The sequence below is a fragment of the Sceloporus occidentalis genome, unplaced genomic scaffold (assembly GCF_023333645.1).
Source record: "Sceloporus occidentalis isolate IW3139 unplaced genomic scaffold, rSceOcc1.0.p SCAF_45, whole genome shotgun sequence".
NCBI classification, from domain to species: domain Eukaryota; kingdom Metazoa; phylum Chordata; class Lepidosauria; order Squamata; family Phrynosomatidae; genus Sceloporus; species Sceloporus occidentalis.
In genome coordinates, this window is record NW_028317025.1 from 2,169,782 (window position 1) to 2,185,228 (window position 15,447).

The following is a 15,447-nucleotide window of genomic DNA, read 5'->3' on the forward strand; positions in this document are numbered from 1 at the left end:
TCTTACCTTATTTTCTGGCTGTGCTGAGCTGTCTTCAGGCTGGGGAATGTTCGGAGGATTAACCTTGTCTGTGGGCTCAAGACTTTCAATTATCTAATGTTAAGACATAAAGACTCCTTTACAAAGACATAATAGTTGTACTATGTGTTACAATGGGTATTGTTACTATAACATGCTGAGCCATGCTATGGTGTAACTCAATGTCTGGTGGCTGGAAAGCAGTCAAGTCAAACTTTTTTTTAGGATGCAAATATAGGCATAGATCTCCTAAGTATGTATTGCTTTCATTGCACCTCTTTTGGGCACCAGACTGATGTCTACACATTGGGGGCAGTTTCCGGGCGACGCCACCCTGGTCTAGGCAAACCAGGCAGATGCTTGAATCCACAGGCACTAAGACCAGCCATAAACCACATGCTTCATTATTGTGACGGAACCCTCCATCACTGGGGCCACTGGAAAGGCCTGACAGCCAGCTTCCTCCCTATTGACTATGGGCCCTGACTTTGTAAAGACTTCTGTGGCTACCCCCAACAGGATATCATCTCATCACTTGCTGAGGGGATTATCTCTGGCAGACAGCCAGGATCTGCAACCAGGGAGTGACTGCCATTGTTTTACTTTAATATCAGACCCCCCATGGTGTACTAATATGTTATTTAAGTCAGTCCCCCCCAGTTCCTCCACTACAGACATTTACCCCGGCCAATCCCTGGAACTGATTTTGACCAGTAATAGATAGTGGAGGTTGGGACTCTATTGTATGTTGTCTCTGGGAGGCAGATTAAGGGGGCGGTTTGTACCCCAATATCTTGTTTTATGTTGATGTGTGCTTTGCTGGCTATATCCAGCCCGAGGGTTATACCCTACACTGAGTCTCGGCTAGTGACTGGGAAACCGGTGAAAGAGTGTGTTGTCCCAGGCTAAGGAAGCACAAGTCAGCAGAGGTAGTCGGTCAGACTATCCAGCTCCATGACAATTATATCAATAAATTATTTTTCTCTCTTATAACCTGCTGACTTTCGAATATCTCCTTACTGCCAATTTGGACTCAGTCCTTAAACCTGACAAGAGGTCCAGCTTTTCATAATCTCCTCATCTGAGCACACAACGAGGCACCGTTTGACCCTATGCTGAACCTACAAAAACATGCTCTGAAATCAATAAATGTATACTATGTGCTCCCTTACCCCGCAGCACTCCTATTGGACCATCAAATATTCTTCTACCATTCTTATGTATTCACCAATGTATACCTTGCTCCAAAACTCAAAGTATCTCTGTGCAAAAGACCTTCTTTATACCCAAGCATACTGTATTTGTTTCTCTTTAGAACTATTTGTCCTGGAGAATAAATATAGACTTACCAATGGTTGTAACATAACAATAATAGATACCTGTCACCATTATGGAAAATCCTTCAGATGTTTCAAATACAGTATTACCTCTTGGACCTGATGATCCTTGCTCTCTACTCTCTTTACTTCTTCCAGCTGCTGTTCGATCTGCTCCAAACGAGAGGCTCGAATCTGAAAGGATTAAGTAAGTAGGACATAATTTCAAATTCAGAAAGGCGGATTCACCAACATTAATAAATAACACACCCTGATGTTGTGTGCTTTCATCAACAATCACAGGTGTTAAGGGCATTATATACTAGTCTTGTGCCTTTGGATTCATACAAATTGCAAATTTAAAGAAATTTGCTGATTTCGTCAATTTGTCATCTGAATTTCGCAGGCTCACTCTCTGAATGTCTTCCTACCTTCTCTGCCGGCCACTTCTGCTCCCATGTCTTGCATCTTCTTGTTCTTCTCTCTTCCTGGGAAAAATGTCCGCTAAAGTGGAGGAGCTTCTGTTGACGTCCTCAACCCCAATTGGAGGGTCGGGGTAGAGGACATCACTGGAAGCTCCACCATTTTGCCTGTGTAACCCTGTGTAAAACTGCCAAAATGTCATCCTCTGCCCGTGATTGGAGGATTGGGGAGAGGAAGTCACGGGAATGTTCAACATTTTGCCCTAATTGTGAACTTCCGCCAAAATGGCGGACCTTATGTTGACGTCCTCTCCCCTGATTTGAGGATCAGGATGAGGACGTTACTGGAAGCTCCACCATCTTTGCAGAAAAGTTAGGGAGATATTCAGAGAGCATGTGTCAGGCCCCCAGCCCCTCATCATGCCCCTTACCGGGGTCTTTGGCTGGACGCCGTGCTCCGTTGCGGGGCGGACTACGTCCTCGTCCTCCGGTGCCTCCCGTGCCGGCAACCACGCGGCAGATCATCCGGCCATCACGGCTGCCAGCGGCAGTTGCTGCAAGGCGCGCCCCCACGCTGTTGCGGCCGCGCACGGCAATTACAGCAAGGCGCGCTCCCGCACAATCCCAATCTCAGGCGCCCTCTGCTGGCCGCCGCACGGTAGTGCAGGGCAGACTGAGTTAACCCCTGAATTAACCCCCATGGTGGGGAATACTTATGCTCTCGGGTGTAGGTGTAACACCTGTGAGTCAGTGGGAGGAACCTGGCCTGTTGAATATAAAACCCAGCTCACCCTTCAGTCTGGGCTTAGTTATTGAGCTTCTAGTGCCTTGTGTTCTGCTCTGTGCGATTCCCCATTTATCCTGCCTTTTTGTGTTTGACCTCCTGGTATTCGACTTCGGCTTGTTTCTCGTTAGTGCTCCTTCGCTGCCTGCCCTGACCCGGATTTATCACTCGGACTTTGTATTTGGCTTATTCTTTCCATCTGGTGCTACCCTGCTCTACGCTCCCTACCTTTCCAGCTAGCACCCCGACAGAATAACTAAGCCATGGAGCCTGCAGGTGTGGCCGAAGCCATTCAAGCTTTGACCCAGCAACTTGTTACGCTGACACAGACTGTTCAGGGTGTACAGGATCAGCAACACCAGCTTCAGACTCAAGTCCAAGCATGCAAGCGGGCCCTCCTATGGGGGTCCCACTGCCTCCCCCGATTCCTTATCAGGGTCTCCATGATGAGGGGGCGGCCGCTGCACCAGAGCCACAGGTCAAGCTCCCCGAACGATTTGACGGGGACCGTACACGGTATCAATCTTTTATCACGGCCTGTGAACTCCTCTTCGCGCTCAAACCGAGAACGTATGCCACTGATTTCGTACAAGTCCGTACGGCTATCTCCTTGTTGACAGGCGGCCCTATGACATGGGCACACCACCTCCTACATGTAAACCACCCGGCTCTAGCCACATGGCAAGCCTTTCGTCGGGCTATGGACGCTTTGTACGACGATCCCCATAGAATGGCTTCAGCAGAAACCACTTTGCGTGCCCTGAAGCAAGGACGTCGACCTGTTGAGGACTATACTGCAGAATTCCGGCGGGTTGCAGTTGAAACGGCATGGAATGAACCTGCTTTATTGCATCAATTCCGCCTAGGCCTGTCTGACACACTCAAGGATGAGCTAGCTCGGGTAGGGGTTCCCGGCACCCTGGAAGAAGTTATCTTCCTCGTCACCCAGATGGACCGACGTCTTCGGGAACGACGACTGGAACGTGCCACTCCTTCCACACCTTGCCTGCGCTCCCCAGTGCCTACTCGCACTCCCGACCACCCACCACAACTTCCAGCCGAGGAACCCATGCAAATCGGGATGACTCGAGGACCTCTCTCCGCCGCTGAGAAGAATAGAAGACGCCAAGCTAATTTGTGTCTCTACTGTGGTGGTGCGGGCCATATCGTGCACAACTGCCCCGAACTCGCCTCCCGAGGTAAGCCTCCTACTTACTTGGCGTCAACGTTTTTGGGAAATAACGCTCCTCACCTATCTCTCCCTGTTTCCCTGCAGTGGGGAGATAAGAAGATAGCTTTAACCGCTATTATCGACTCGGGTGCCAGCGAATGCTTTATTGACCTGTCTTTGGCAGACTCCCTCTGCATACCCACGCAAGTCAAGCACCATCCACTGACGATCCAACTCGTGGACGGGAGCAACATTCAATCGGGACCTGTCATCAAAGAGACTGTGTCTATCTCGTTGATATCTGGTGTCAAACACTGTGAAACAATAAAGTTTAACTTAGTCAAATCACCTTTGTTTCCTCTGATCCTGGGTTTACCGTGGCTCCGCCTCCATGATCCTCTCATACGATGGGCGACCGGTACTATCTCGTTTACATCTCGCTATTGTCGCCATCAGTGTCTGTCTAACTCCGTTTTGGCTCTCACCAATGGAGTCACCCCGGGAGAAAACTCAAGTCTTCAACTCCCCGCTCCCTACATGGTTTTCCGTAAGGTGTTCGATAAAAAGGAAGCCGAGCACTTACCCCCACATCGACCCTATGACTGACCTATAGACTTGCAACCCGGAGCGGCCATACCGTTCGGTCGCATTTTTCCGCTATCAGAACCTGAACTGGTGGTGCTCAAGGACTATCTGGATGACAGTTTAAAGAAGGGCTTTATCAGGCCTTCAACATCCCCAGCCGGCGCCGGGATATTCTTCATCGGGAAGAAGGATGGAGGTCTAAGACCCTGCGTGGACTATAGAGAAATCAACAAGATAACGATAAAGAATAAATATCCTCTTCCCCTAATCCCTGAATTGATGGATCGGCTACGTGAGGCTCGTATCTTCTCCAAACTTGATCTACTGGGGGCGTACAATCTCGTACGTATCCGCAAAGGGGATGAATGGAAGACAGCGTTCCGGACTCGATATGGCCACTTTGAGTATCGGGTAATGCCATTCGGGTTATGCAATGCACCCGCTACTTTTCAACATTTCTTGAATGATGTGTTCAGGGACATGCTCGACAGGTTCGTGGTCATCTACTTAGACGATATACTGATCTACTCACCCACCTTGGCGGAACACAGACAACACGTGATTCAAGTTCTAACACGTCTCCAACAACATCGACTATATGCAAAGTGGGAGAAGTGTGTATTCGAAACTACTAAAGTAGAATTTCTGGGCTACATCATTACGCCGGGGAGGATAGAGATGGACCCCAGGAAAATTTCAACCATACTACAATGGCCTGTACCAACTTCAGTTAAGGCGGTTCAACGGTTCCTAGGGTTCGCCAACTTCTACCGGCGCTTCATCAAAGGCTTTTCCCGAATCATGCAACCTGTCACATGCCTAACCAAGAAGGATGCTCGCTTCGCGTGGACCCCACAAGCCCAACAGGCCTTCAATGAGTTGAAAAGGAGGTTCACTGAAGCACCCATCCTCGTCCTTCCAGATCCCCGCAAAGCCTACTTCCTGGAGGTTGATGCCTCGGAAACAGCGGTAGGTGCCGTGCTTTCACAGCGTCACGGAGAGAAGAGCCTCCTCCACCCTGTTTCTTTCTTCTCCAGACGTCTCAGTCCTGCTGAACGGAACTACGGTGTCGGAGATCGGGAGTTGCTAGCCATTTTACTTGCTTTACAGGAATGGCGACATCTTCTGGAAGGGGCCGATCATCCTATCACGGTGTTTACCGATCACCGCAACCTGGAGTATCTACGGTTGGCACGCCGCTTGTGTCCCAGACAAGCACGGTGGGCCCTATACTTCACTCGTTTTCAACTCCACATCACCTATCGCCCGGGGGCTCAAACTAAAAAGGCCGATGCTCTCTCCCGACTCCATGATCCCGTCGAAGAGGGTCCCTCACCTACCCACACCATTCTTCAACCTGGTCATTTTTTAGCCACGCAAGGCTCCATCCTCAGCCAAATCCGTGAAAACAGTCGGGATCCTGAACAAACCACTGGTCTCCCTCCTCTGCGTTGCGAACATGGACTCTTATATAAGGACAAACTCCTTTTTGTGCCCACCAAAGCTAGAACCGTTGTCCTTCATTCTGTACATGACCATCCCTTAGCTGGGCATGGAGGCGTCAAAAGCACCTTAAAATTGGCCCAAAGCACCTATTGGTGGCCAAACATGGGGCGAGACGTACAGCGATACGTACAATCATGCGATACCTGTGCCCGTTCTAAAGGGAATACCACAAAACCCACTGGACTGTTACAACCTTTACCCATTCCTGAACAACCTTGGTCCGATGTGACTGTAGACTTCATCGTCGACTTACCCTTGTCTCACCATTGTGACACCATCATGGTAGTAGTTGACCGGCTCACCAAGATGGCCCACTTTGTCCCCACATCCGGAACACCCACGGCCTCCACTACCGCTGAGCTCTTCATTAACGCTATTTTTCGTCTTCATGGGATTCCACGTTCTATTCTCTCCGATAGGGGGGTCCAGTTCACATCTCGCTTCTGGAACGCCTTCTGTACTGGACTACGTATCGACCGTCGTTTATCCACCGCATACCATCCGCATACCAATGGTCAAACTGAGAGGACAAACCAAATACTGGAGACCTATCTTCGTTGTTATATCAACTCCGTTCAAGACGACTGGTCCCCAATGCTACCTCTGGCTGAGTTTTGCTACAACAGCCGCCATCAACGATCCATTGGGATGTCTCCCTTCAAAGCCAACTATGGATACGAGCTCAAGTTGCATCCTGACTTACCTGCCTCTCAAACCGTTCCGTCTGTTGCTGAACGTATACTCCTCATTCACCAAGGACTGAACACCCTCAAATCACATCTCTCCCGAGCCCAAAAGGAATACAAGCGATATGCTGACTGCAGACGTAGACCCGCTCCTTGTTATCAAGTCGGGGACAAAGTTTGGCTCTCAACATCCAACCTCAAATTACCCGGTCCTGCGAAGAAACTGAACCCCAAATACGTTGGACCATTTTCCATCACCTCCTTAATCGGCCCAGTGGCAGTTCGCCTTGACCTTCCTCCGTCTTGGCGTGTACACCCTACCTTTCACGTGTCCCTCCTCAAGAAATGGTACCCAAGCTCGGAAGCATCAACTCACGCTACTCCTTCTCCTGTCCCAGTTGCTGATGCTGAGGAATACGAAGTAGCCCAAATCCTTGACTCCCGGATTCGTTATGGTCGCCTCGAATACTTAATCCATTGGACAGGCTATGGTCCAGAAGAACGATCCTGGGAACCTTTGTCCAACATCCACGCTCCTGCCAAACTACGAGCTTTCCATCGGGCCCATCCTGGCCGTCCAGCACCATGTCGCGCCCGGAGGTCGCGTCTAAGGGGGGGGATCTGTCAGGCCCCCAGCCCCTCATCATGCCCCTTACCGGGGTCTTTGGCTGGACGCCGTGCTCCGTTGCGGGGCGGACTACGTCCTCGTCCTCCGGTGCCTCCTGTGCCGGCAACCACGCGGCAGATCATCCGGCCATCACGGCTGCCAGCGGCAGTTGCTGCGAGGCGCGCCCCCACGCTGTTGCGGCCGCGCACGGCAATTACAGCAAGGCGCGCTCCCGCACAATCCCAATCTCAGGCGCCCTCTGCTGGCCGCCGCACGGTAGTGCAGGGCAGACTGAGTTAACCCCTGAATTAACCCCCATGGTGGGGAATACTTATGCTCTCGGGTGTAGGTGTAACACCTGTGAGTCAGTGGGAGGAACCTGGCCTGTTGAATATAAAACCCAGCTCACCCTTCAGTCTGGGCTTAGTTATTGAGCTTCTAGTGCCTTGTGTTCTGCTCTGTGCGATTCCCCATTTATCCTGCCTTTTTGTGTTTGACCTCCTGGTATTCGACTTCGGCTTGTTTCTCGTTAGTGCTCCTTCGCTGCCTGCCCTGACCCGGATTTATCACTCGGACTTTGTATTTGGCTTATTCTTTCCATCTGGTGCTACCCTGCTCTACGCTCCCTACCTTTCCAGCTAGCACCCCGACAGCATGAGAAAGAGTGAACGAAAATTGAGATTGTGCGAGTAAATCTAACAGCGAATTTCGTTCCCGAATTTTAAATGGTCCCTGAAAAAATTATAAAAACTAAAAGTATTGCGTCTTGTTACTTTTAGTCTACCGTACTAAAATAATATTAAAAATGGTATTCTTAATGAGTTTAGGGGGATTTCATTGGCAATGTACAAACTTCTCTGCATTTGGGTATTAACACAGGCTTTAGCTAAAGTTTTTAGTTCAGTTTTTAATTCAGATGAATTTTTTGATTGTGGAAGACATTCTATGCCTTTGCTGGACATTAAAGGTGCTGTCCCACTGAGATAAAATGTCCAATATTTTAATAAAACGGCTGGTCTGCTGAAAGTTTGCTTCATTCCTCTGCAGGAATATTACCATATCATTTTGATTGAACTTTTCACCTTTCAGTTCATATGGTAGCAACCTATAAGTTCATGTAATATGTTCCCAACACAGAATATGACTATGACAATATTTTATATGATTAAAGATGTATGCAAGGAACTGTCAAGGTCTCTTCTTACGATTATCTATCTAGACTAGCATCTTATCATATGTTGACTATGATGACTTGAGGTTTATTGACTAAAGCTGTTGATTTGGCAGCAGAGTTTCAACTTACACTACTATAGATTATGAAGTTCCAACCCCAGTGTGGTTCTGCTCCAAGAAAACTGTGTTTGTACAATTTTAACAATGTGAATGTTTTTGAAAATCTCCTCATCGGCTGAAATAAGTATTATGCAGGGATAGCCCAGCCCTAATTGCAAGAGAAACTTGTCAGAGTTGTCATTTCATAATGTATAGTGATGTTGGTGAGTTTAAACTGCAGGTCTCATGCAATCCTTGATGTGACTCAAAAATTTTTTAGGACCATCATAAAAGGTGCTCCTGTTATTAGTAAAGCATATGAATGAATCATTACAACATCAACAGTTCAAACTTAATGATAAATTAGGGTCTAGCTTCTGGATAACCGGTGAGTTGAGCTAGAACTCCTTTGTCTGTGGTGTTCTTAAACTGTTTGGAGGTTTATGTTTCTTTTGAAGCCCCTCAAATATGCTGTGTAAATATGTGAGGCACACAATCAATAAAAACAAAATTTGGTGGACAATAACCTAACCTCGGGCACCACTACCCAGAATGATATTCTGCAACAAAACATGGTTTTCTTATTATTTTGTTTCTGCAAGAATCTAAACATAATTGAAATGATAGTTTTGGAAAAAAATATTTGCCTGTGCAAATTAATGTGGACAACCTATGTCAACAAAAAAATGCAATGATTGCTATTTTGTCCCATGGCAGAGCACGGGGATATGATGCAATGTCTTTGCTTTGCTCAGAAGGACAGCTGGGCACTCACCTCCATAGTGTAAATAGGCCGGTAGGCCAAAATACAAAACTGCCTATAAGATGTGAGGGGGGGACAAAATAATTCTTGTACGTTAGTTGTGACCGCGGTTCTCGCCATGAATTGTGCAGGCAAATTACGAGAAAGCACATTTACAGCACCTATAATTCACTTATACATTGCTTTTGCTTCAGATGTACTCTTACCTGTGCTCTCTGCACCATCTCATCTGCTGTCCCAAATCTCTCCTCCAACACACAGCTCAAGTGTTCAGATTCAAACTCTAGCTGCTGCCGTATAAGATCAATCTGCAGAGAGAACTGAGAGCAGGTGAAAGGTACCAGGAGTGAGAAAAGTGCAATAGAGACACAGAAATGTACAAGAATAGCAGGGAGTAAAGTAGTTCTGATAAAACAAAGAGTATTAGCACACCATCAAAATGACATACAAGAAGTCACAGCCACAGCCACAGCCATGGAAAATCAGTATCAACAACGTACATAAAACATGACAAAGAATAAGAACATAGATTTATGAGACTAGAAAATGCTCACAGTCTCAACATGTGGCAGCTCCTTCAGACGCTTGGACAGACTCTGGAGTTGTGAGTAGTACCAGAGTTTCTCCTTCTCCTCCTTTTCAATCTCCGCCAACAACAGTGCCCTGCAATGCCAGGCATATTGACTTATTTTGTGCTAAAATATATACTGCATGAGAGTGATTCTTAATTTGTGATGTCCATGTCACTGCTGATGCTTATGGACACTTGTTTTTCAGACAGACCACACATGCTATATAACGGTAGGATAGAACAACTATAAATGAAATAACTGAATTACTAAAAATAGTCACAACGTGACCTAATTTTTCCCTTCTCATAACTTATAGACTATATTACAAGAACTAAATAACAAAGTCCTGCGTAGTAAATAAATAAAAATAACAGAATACAAAGCAGCAGTAAGCTGGTCTTGGTTTCTGGATGCGTAACAATTCTTGCATACATGTAACAATGCCTTCTGAGACATACATTTTTATGGGTATGATCTTAATTTTCATTATGTGCAGTGTATCCACTGCTTACCTTCCTGTCTAAATGCCTTTAACCAGTAATAAAAGTCCCTAGAGTCCACAAAACACAATGCAAGGACCCCTTTTTTAAGGTACATCACTGGCACCCACAGGCCAGGAGATCATATGTATCTGTTGAGCAACTTGAGACCCTGGTGAACAGGGCTGATCTTAGTCTTAGTGCCAGGTGAGTCATGCAGCTGTATGAGGTGTCTAGACTGGGGCAGAAACTGCACCCTGTAGACATTGGTCTGGTACCTGATGAGGGTATCATGGAAACCCCCACAATATGATGGGGGCATGCACAAGATGTGTCAGACTACATACGGAGTGTACTAGTGTGTCACAGTGGCTTCTTGCATGGGACTCTATTTGGTCTAGAACCAGCCCTACTGGTAAATGAGAACTCTGCAAGTCCATAAATCAAACGTAAAAAAAGTATCTAATTTTGCAGTAATAATGTGCATTTTATGATGTGGATGTTTGCATTTTAGGATGTGAACGGTGGCACTCTTGAGATCTATCGTGATAGTAGCCCAAATAGCATCTCTTATAGGTTGTTTAAATACTCATGAGCCAAATAACAGACTAGCTGCTTTAATCAAATGCCTATTATGTGGTTTGATTCAGTCAGCCATTAAACCAAGAAGTTGTAGCTTGATGCAATATAGTAATAAATAATGATCAACTGTTGCCGACGTGAGTGATTATTGTCAATGTAACCTTTCTGTCTGCATTGCAAGTTACATTTCATGTCATATAGTTTGTTGTGTATAACAAACCTAACCTCACCTTTCCTTGTCCAATTCTATTTTAAGTTGCCCAGTCGATCTGGCCTCCTCCCTTCGTCTCTTCTGCGGGGTCTCTGACTGCAGTGGGGCTGCTCCAGATGGACAACCCATTATCTCAGAAACATCTGAACCAGGAGATGAATACTGGTTGTACAGGCCAGGCATATCACCCTGCAGAACTGGATGTACATTACAGACAGTGTAGTTTATATTACATACTAATACAACTGCTACTTGATATGAAATAATGATGAAACAGTATTAGAACAGTTAAATGATTTAACGGACATCTTTCACCTTTTTTTTGGTCAAACATTTCAGGCTGACATGATGACCCACCAACATCTTGTTCAAGTTTGTCTTGAAGATGTTTCAAAACCTCCTAGAACCAAAGACAGAAAAAAAATCTAGTGTATTTGTATGTACCATACGTCCATGCCAGACTTGCAGCAATGTTATACCTATGCAATAAATAGGTAAGGAAATCTCCCAAATGAGGTTTCTTTTTTCCCAGTCTAATTATCTGTTATATTTCCCTGGGAAAAATACAATGATATTACAGAATGTTACAGGGAAATCAGAAGATCACAAAAATTTTCGGATTTGATGTATTTCTACATTGTATGGTTGTTTAATAAAAGTGAATGGAGAAAGAGGTATGTCTTCCTAACCCAAAACTCTCAAAAAGTAGGACTCTTTGCGCCCTTGTGCTTTACTAGGAATAGGGAGAATACCGTATTTGCTCGATTATAAGACTAGGTTTTTTCCAGAGCAAATGCTCTGAAAAATACCCCTCGTCTTATAATCAGGGTCGTCTTATAATCAGACCTCAAATAGGTCTGATTATGAGACTAAGATCCTGATCCCCCGCAGCGATGCAGGGGACCTGGATCCTCCTGTGTTATGCCCCCCCAACTTACCGGTGCTTCTGAGTCCCCGGTGCTTAGTCCGGGCTGCGTGTAGAGCTCTAGGCGATATAATCGCCTAGAGCTCTACACGATACAATCGCCTAGAGCTCTACACGATACAATCGCGTAGAGCTCTACACGATACAATCGCGTAGAGCTCTACACGCTTCCCGGACTAAGCACTGGGGACTCAGATGCAGGGGACCTGGATCCTCCTGTGTTATGCTCCCCCCTCCAACTTACCGGTGCTTCTGAGTCCCCGGTGCTTATTCCGGGCAGCGTGTAGAGCTCTACGTGATTCGCGTGCAGCTCTACATGCTGCCCGGACTAAGCACCGTGGACTCAGATGCAGGGGACCTGGATCGTCCTGTGTTATGCGCCCCCCCACTCAGAAGCACCGGTAAGTTTGGAGGAGGGAGGGGGAGGGAGTGTTAAATGGGGGGTGTAAGGCATTTCTGGAGGCAGAGTGCTCTGTGAAATGCCTTTTAACCCCTTTAATGCCACTCTGCCTCCAGAAATGCCTTTTACCTCCCTATATGCCACTCTGCCTCCCTATATGCCAGAGTGGTATAAGGCATTTCTGGAGGCAGAGTGGCACATAGGGGGTCAAAAGGCATATCATGGGGCACAGTGGCATATAGAGGGTTAAAAGGCGTATCATGGGGCACAGTGGCATTTAGAGGGTTAAAAGGCATATCATGGGGCACAGTGGCATATATGGGGTATAAGGCATTTCTGGGACAGAGTGGCAAGCCTGGGGGCAGATGTACATAACTGGGGGGGCAGGTTGAAAAAAAAAGGAAATAAAAACAAAATATTTTTCTCAATCATAGCTTTTATTAACAAACAATTGTTCACGTAGTTTACATGAACTAACATTTACTGGTAAAACTTTTTTCCTATAGGGTCGTCTTATATTCAGGCTTTTTCTTTTTTTCATAAGTTAATATTCAGATTTTGGGGGGTCGTCTTATAATCAGGGTCGTCTTATAATCGAGCAAATATGGTATATATGGAGGAACAATATTTCCATATCTACTGCTGTCTTCCTGTAGGCCAGGGCCACTACTATCTGCAAATGAAAGTAATATATATTGGTCTCATCTGACAACTATTTGGTAAATGCAAAGGCAGAATCTTTACATATTCCCTTAAATAATTCTGCTGCTCATTGAGGTCACATCAATAAATATTAGAAAGATTCAGTTGTCTTAAAAACAACCCAAACCTTGCCCTAGTACCACTTGTCACTTTAGTATGTAAAGAAGGGTCCTTAAAACGAATTACACTGACAGGCATTATGCTTCATAATAAGAGGTTAAAATTCCTGCTAAGTGACCCATGGCTATTACAATGTATGTACCCGCCATCTCCTTTGCAGAAACACCCCCATTTCGCTGCCATCTACAGTCCACCATCCTTCACCTTCATATCAGATGTGTCATGTTCAAGCTGGGTCAGTTGGCTGCTGTTATCCTGCAGCTCCCTCCTGAGGTGAGAATTCTCCTTCTTCAAGTCTTCCACCTGGCGGACCAGCTGGTCATATGAGGCTGCCGTGCCAACAAGCCCAACTCTCGCACACACCTGCATGGAACACAGGACATGCACAGCCATGAGTAAAACCAGACTATCATAAGGAAGAAACACACATGTTTTAGATGCCTTCCATCTTCGCAGACTTCTTGGACAAGCATTACAACATATAAAACATCCCAAATATTTCAATAACTATATTTTATATTTCTTATTAAAGCATGAATATAACAAATGTTGGACAGTAGGAAGTTGTTCTGCATACAGTTTGGTTAAAAAATAAATAAATACATTTTTAAAAAATTATATATATAAATAATATATGCCTTTTAAAAACATTTAGAACAGGAGTACAATGTCAAAACACAAGGATGTTCTCTGTCCCTGCTTTATCTGTGTAAAGAACATAGAAGAACATATTAATCACTATTTTATAAGCAAGTACAGAATCTGTTCTGCATGCTTCTGTCAGAGAAGGGATTATTTTTGCAGCACTACAAGTTTGATGTCACTGTCTGTGGATAAAGAACCGAGGTTGCGCCCCCCCCCCCCCACACACACCTCATTTGAAAGCTGTACATGATGTCAACCAATCAGAGCTACTGGAGACAGAGTTGTTTTCATGGCAACAGTCTTTCAGAATCAACTCTTCCAAGCTGTAGCAGGAAAATGCAACCCAATGACGCAAATAGCATTACTATGTGACAGACAGGAAAATCTTTTGGCACAAAGAAAGATCCAAACAAGAATAAAAGACTCATGCCAGGAACCTTTGCATTTAATTAATCCCATCAATAGGATTGCTGCCAGGGGATTAAAGGTTGGGTTGTCTACATGTACCTGGTTATGTTAATTTATGTTAATGAAGTTCTGTCGATATATAAGTCTATGTTTTACACCAATAAACTGTTCATTCCTGCTGTACTCAATTCAAGGTAGTTGTGCCTACTTGGGTACACATAGCAGGGTTCCAAGGTGCGCATGCTGACTGGAAGTGATTTCGAGGACTACAGGAGAATACTTCTGGGTGATCTCTGGGAGTTACTACAGCTCTCTTGGTGAACCTGTTACAGTAATCATGCAATTTGACTTTTTATTGATATTATTTGTTTTATTTTAGCACACAGAACATAAGTTGTGGTGGGGTAAAGGTGATGGAAAACCCCTCCACTTAAAATTAAGGGGGTAGCAGAGGCATTAATTAACACACCTAAGAACTTTTGGGTACCCGGGGACTGCCCCTTGACATCAAGAGGAAATGGGCGGGGAATGGGATGTGTCGGGACCCCGCTCCCGCGACCCAGAGGATTCAGGATCGACCCAGAGAACCGAGAAGCAGAGCTTCTCCTGGAGTCTCTGGGCAAAACCCAGAGAGTTCCCAGTTATTATTATTAAACACTAATCTGCAACCACAGACAAGCCCAGAGACTTGCTGTTCCCACATAAATGTTGTAGTGCTGCCACCAATGCAAGGGATTCTGGGTAGGCATGAGCAAATTAGATTAACAAAGATCACATTTTCGCCTCTATATTAACTTCATACATGAATCCCTTGAAGCAAATGTATGCTGTACTAGACAGCATTTACAGAGCTCAGGACAGAGGTGCAGGTGCCAGATCACCACTCATCACAGCTGTTTCATCCTTAATGGGACTCATCAGCATGAGGTTTGATACTGGCTTATTGGTTGAGGCTTAGTGCATACAGCCGTCAGGGAGCAGTCATCTGGCTTTAGCTGATCTGTCCTGAGCTCTGTTTAAAGGCTGTCTAGTATAGTATACATTTGCTCCAAGGGGTCCATGACCCAAAGTATTGGGACACCCCTCCTAATTATTGCAATTAAGTGTTTTGGCCACACCATTACTAACTAGTATATAAAACCAAGCACATAGGCAGCCATCTCCGTCTAAAAACTGTGCCACGTTTAACCCCGTTTATAACCAAAGTATGGCCATTTTTATCATCTGTTTATTAAACTATGATTCCCCTTTTCTATATTTGATGGAAAAATTA

At 45.5% G+C, this 15,447-nt stretch overlaps 1 protein-coding gene across 1 annotated transcript in view; it reads right to left on the reverse strand.

Moving 5' to 3' along the window:
• LOC149289449 (adenomatous polyposis coli protein 2-like) overlaps positions 1 to 15,447 on the reverse strand; it is a 59,487-nt gene that overhangs the window by 23,828 nt on the left and 20,212 nt on the right. The window contains exons 2-7 of the mRNA XM_089490522.1: positions 13,326 to 13,484; positions 10,994 to 11,163; positions 9,685 to 9,793; positions 9,337 to 9,450; positions 1,446 to 1,529; positions 7 to 93 (exon numbers count right to left, since the gene is read on the reverse strand). Coding sequence (XP_089346648.1) covers positions 7 to 93; positions 1,446 to 1,529; positions 9,337 to 9,450; positions 9,685 to 9,793; positions 10,994 to 11,163; positions 13,326 to 13,484 — 723 coding nt within the window. The remainder of the gene's footprint in view (positions 1 to 6; positions 94 to 1,445; positions 1,530 to 9,336; positions 9,451 to 9,684; positions 9,794 to 10,993; positions 11,164 to 13,325; positions 13,485 to 15,447) is intronic.